This window comes from Elephantulus edwardii, unplaced genomic scaffold, assembly GCF_000299155.1.
Source record: "Elephantulus edwardii isolate Elephantulus edwardi_28Jun2011 unplaced genomic scaffold, EleEdw1.0 scaffold00361, whole genome shotgun sequence".
Classification (NCBI taxonomy): Eukaryota; Metazoa; Chordata; class Mammalia; order Macroscelidea; family Macroscelididae; genus Elephantulus; species Elephantulus edwardii.
Genome location: NW_006400111.1, coordinates 1,580,284 through 1,585,386, shown reverse-complemented (window position 1 = coordinate 1,585,386; position 5,103 = coordinate 1,580,284). Strand labels below are relative to the sequence as shown.

General features: G+C 42.9%; 1 protein-coding gene across 1 annotated transcript in view; it reads right to left on the bottom strand.

Moving 5' to 3' along the window:
* The window catches only part of TNRC6A (trinucleotide repeat containing 6A), a gene marked incomplete at its 3' end in the record, with an annotated part of 59,056 nt that overhangs the window by 12,622 nt on the left and 41,331 nt on the right, over positions 1-5,103 (bottom strand). The window contains exons 18-21 of the mRNA XM_006902045.1: positions 5,009-5,076; positions 3,598-3,819; positions 705-775; positions 41-93 (exon numbers count right to left, since the gene is read on the bottom strand). Coding sequence (XP_006902107.1) covers positions 41-93; positions 705-775; positions 3,598-3,819; positions 5,009-5,076 — 414 coding nt within the window. The remainder of the gene's footprint in view (positions 1-40; positions 94-704; positions 776-3,597; positions 3,820-5,008; positions 5,077-5,103) is intronic.

Here is a 5,103-nt window from a genome sequence, read left to right as displayed (position 1 = left end):
ACGGACCAAAGCATTTCCATGTGGGAGGTTCAGGTGGAATGTTATCAGTGGACCATGCTGCATGCACAGAGTTCGCAGAGTTGAGCCATCAATCTAGGAAGCGGAGTACGGGGGACCGTCGATTAGACAACTGCAGGGAGGAGTTCTCAGGCAGGGGTGCTGGTCCCTTTCTTCCCTATGTTCTTCTGATATCACTTTTCCCTGGTACTTGCTGCAGGCATCAGGTGCGGCACCTCCTCCCTCCCTGATTCCCCTGGTCCCAGAGCCAAGTCTCTGACCTCTTCCTAATTCTCTGCCCTGAGGACAGGAGCAAGGCACTGCTCCCTAGGAGAGGAAGTGGGTGTTCCAGTGTTTCAAAGGTGTTCTCATCTAAAAGAACAGATCAGAATGTGGCCCAGTGACCACTACTTCAAATTCCTGTGTGCACCGGTAGAGAAATGCAGAATCCCAGATCTGAGTCTAGATCGAGTAAATCAATATCTGGGGTGCTTTTTGTTCAACTTCTCAGTTTATTCTTAGGCACACATCAAGTAACTGTTGAACTGGACCCTCACCTGACTGAGGCTATTTCTAGTGCTGACCTTTGCCTTGATCTCCACGGCGGAGTGAAGACTCATAGCCCTCATCTTGAACTTAAGACTGGAAACCTTTGGCCCCGCTGTACCCTGCTCTAGCCAACAAGCCAGGGTGCCCGGTCTTCTTACCTGAGGTGTGAGGTTTTTTAGAACAAGCCAATTAGTTATTCTCCCTGAGCTGCTCTCACCCCAGCTGGAACCTGTCAAACAAGGAGTGAAAGGACAAGTCAGTTGACAGGTGTGCAGACAACATACTAGAGTCAAACAGTAGCTGTTCGGCATGGTCGCCTGATACCAGCTTTCCTTTTCTTCCCCGACTATGTACTTGGCCTTCTACATGAGATACCTTGACCAGCCCTATGAACAAAAGACCTGGACCTACCCTAAGTTCATAGAATTTCCAGAAGGATGTTGTTTAGGAAGTGAATGTCACGTTGATGTCAGTTATACTTGGGACTGACATCATTCTTCTAAATGATACAACACAGGTCTCTCAGTTTGCTGTACTGAGTTAACTTGGGGTTACTGTGATGCTGAGTGCTGTCACTGGCATGTCAAATGCCATAATGGTTATCCACTGTGGACAGTGTTTGGAGGTCACTACCTAAATAAATGAGTGGACTATTTGGGTTTTTTTTAAATTTAGTTCACAATTGTGTGTAAAATACAAAGGCTCTCCACTAGGCCCTGACTGATTCTAAACAAGAGGTGGCTTCCAGCCCACAGCTCACTGTTAGACAAATCCAATCAGCTTACACACAATTGTGAACTAAATAAAACGCAGCCCCCCCCCCCAACAGTCCACACTAGCAAGGTGCTAATGCTTAAAAAGCTTTGCCTTTGAGGTGAGTGCTCCCACCAAGACTCTCAACAGAGTAGTGAGTCACTGATGGCTATATACCTTTTGGGATCTTTTCATTTATATGCTAAAACTAACTCAATGTGACATCACTGGGGAAAGATTTCAGTGTGTGGTAATCTGAGATACTGGACAGCGTACTATTTTATATCACTTTGTGCATATGTTCCATAAAGCATTAAGTTTTAAGGGGATTTGTTTTAAAAACTTGGCATCGTCCAGATACTCATCTTATTGTCGAAGTTACTGTTAAGCATTTCTCATCTGGCCTTCCACTTCACGTGCTTTGAAATATGCTCAAGTCACTCTCCACTCTACAACTCACAACCACAAGGAGAGCAGCCAAACACCTTCCTTGGTGTGGCTCAGGGGGATCCCCCCACAGTAAGCTCATCCTGCTCGGGGAGACCCCCCTTCCCCCCCAGTAACCGAATTACTGCTCGTTAAACCCTGACTTTCTGACCCCTCCCCCATCCTCTGATAATTCCAACAGGGTCTTAGGTCTCTTGAGTCTTGCTATCAGCTACCTCTCGACTCTATACATTACACTCAACTCCAACAGTCCTCCTTGCCGACTTAAGATATGAGCTATTTGCCAGCTTTTCTCGTCTCCTCTCACTGAGAGGATGGCTGCGACCAGAAACAACTTCCACATGACATCCACTGCATACTTTTACATTTAATAGCTTAGAAAGGAAACTCAAGTATGCTTTTCACTTAATTGAAACTTTCAACCCAAGAAAATGAAATAAATTGTATTGCAGCTAATCACTTGCCTGAAGATCAGAAACTGCTAGATAAGACCATAAAAAGTTAGCATGGTTTTATTTCCCATTTTCACCTTGGAGATGAAAAATACAATAGGTGCTGGGCAGGGTAAAATGAAAGAGACCACTATTTACTGGAACAATTGGTAGACAGCTTTAAGTGTGTATGTGGGAGGGTGGGGTGTAGGGAGTTGAGGAAATGTGTGGGTAGAAGTCCAGCACAAACCCAGCACTAGGCATCTATGGCATGAGTATGGATTGGGAACCAGGACCCATTTTCCTAGAGCTGCCTGGTTTATACTTGTTGAGCCTGTATGATTAACTTTACCCTCATTCACAATCATTTGGTTAAATAATAGTCTGTATGTTCATCTAAGCACAGGCTTGGGTGGCACAGTCAGCAGGGAGTTGTACTACTAACCTAAAGGCACGGCCTCTCTGGTAGTTCAAATCCACCATCACTCTCTGTGGGAGATAGAGGGACAATCTCCTTCCATGTGATGTTCAGCCTTGAGAACCACATGGAGGGTCATGTCAGAGTCAATACGACTTGATAGCAATGAGTCTGGGGTGTTATGTGTGTTTTTTGAAGTATAGGCAAAGTTATCACCCAAATAGGTCCTGTTCTTCAAGGGCCAGATGGGCTGTTCCTACTGTCCCCAGCCTTGCCAAAACCCAGCTTCTGCTGGCAGCATAAACGATCTTCACTATTAACCTAAAGGCTGGTGATTTGAGTTCACCCAGTACTGCTCCAGAAGTTTCCATATATTTTCCAAACGAGGAAACTGCAGGAGCTTAGCTCTACTCTGACAAACAGATTTACTATAAGTAGGTATTGATTTGATGACAAGGGTTTTGTTTGTTTGGTTGTTTTTTTTTTAAATTCCATGTGATAAGGTGTTATTCTACAAGCAGGGGAGGAGCAGAAAGGAAGTTATTGCAGATTTCAAGACTTACTTTTGAGGACTTTCTGAAACATCATATAGTCCCCATTCCAGTAATTTTATCCCTGAATGTCATAATCATTGGATGAATGTGCTTAAATAAACGTAAGAGAACAATGCACAAGGAACTTTATGTTCCTTTAAGTTGCTGTTCTATTGTGGAGGAAAATGTAATAATTTACTGTCTTGGTCTTTGTTAAGGAGTCTTAGTAGGCGTAGGACTGCTAATCAAAAGGCTGGCAGTTCAAATCCTTCAGTCACGCTGAAGGAGAATGATGAGCAATCTCCTTCCATAATGATTTACAGTCTAGGAAAACCTGACAGAGGGTCCAGTGTGAATCAGCATGGACTCAGCACTAACAGTGAGTGAAGTCTTGGTCAAATTAAGACTATTGATACTGGTTAGTCTAGGAAAGAAACCATATGGAATCATCTTATGTACGTCATCTTACCTGGGGTATATCTGGCATCAGAATTTCCCCATCCTCCACCTACACGAATAGGAGAATTATCCCATGTAGACAAGGGTGGCTTCTGACCAGTCAGTCCCGGAGGTGGGCGGGACGGAGCAGTGATGTTTTTAGGTGGCAAAGGGACCTTCCACAGCTCATGAGCCAGAGAGGTGTTTGTAACTGAACCAGGAGACCATGTCAATTTGGAATCACTATTTCTGGCTACTTAAAGGAAGAAAGAGTAGGAGGGGGGGATAACGTTTTCAGGAAAAAAGAAAACATAAATAATTACAACATTCATCCTCCCACTAAATGAAAAGAAACTTAAATTAAAATCTACCCCCAAAAAGTAAACTGTTAAAAAACCCAGAAAATAAAAAAAGTAGTACCCTCCCCCTTCAAAACCACTCTAACAACTATTTATAGTCCTAAGACCCAAGATTCTTAGTTCAATGTACAAAATGAAATGAAATCATAACCAAAGCCACTACTTTGATCCGGTCAAAAATGCCAACTATGAAATCCTTACCTTAATAACCAGAAGTCACTAAGCATAGTCTTATAAATTACTAACTAGATTTTAGAATTTTTGCCGCTTAATCATGAGAAGGGAAAAGAACCGAAAAAGGAGACCCAACTGGTGTAATCCCAGCAGACAAGCCTTCAGGGTTCTGCCTGCTGGGCTAAGAGACACTGGCCATGTGCTACCTGTAAGCCACACAACTGGCTGAGGGTCACAGAGCTTAAGTGATATTCATGAATCCTAATTGGAGAGACCAAATTCAAATCTAGACCTCATTAATTTAATTTAAAAAAATTCCAATTTTTAAATTTTAAAAAATTCTAATTTTCAGTTTTAAAAATTTTATATTTTTTTTCTGATTTGGCTGCCTTCATAAAAATGGAAGAGAGTGGGAGTGTGCAAGGAATAGGAAATACAATAAATGAAGCAAAAAAGAAGAACAGAAGGGAATGGGAAGTTTTCAAACTCCCATGATTATTATTCTGTTAAGGGTTTCATAAAGCACACATCCTTTAAGTCCATGTCACTCAAAGCGCTGTTTATAGACTGTCCACAGCACTGTCCACGACAGCTCTGTGAGAAAGTGAGCGCTGAAATGTACACCAAGGTTTTGTAAACTTGGATAGCAATGTGATACTGCCGTAATTCCCAAGGGTGTACTTACTGTTCCAGTAATTCAAAATGCACATTTGCTTTATTTTACAGAAGTGTCAGTCTATGAGAGCTGACGTCCCCTCATTTGAAAACTACACTGGGTGATTATATTGATTTACAGATGTGAGAGAGCTCTCAGAGTCTCCTAAAAAAGAGGGAATAAAGCTTCTTCCTAACCCCCTTCCCTCCTCTGAGACAAAGCAGAGATCATGGCACAGTCAGGGCATGACCCACCTGAAGTGCTTTGTGCTGTACTGCTGAGGGGAACGTTGTAGTTGGAGGCACGAATGGATGACCAGGCACTAGTTGAAGGCAGCGTGGTGTTCAAG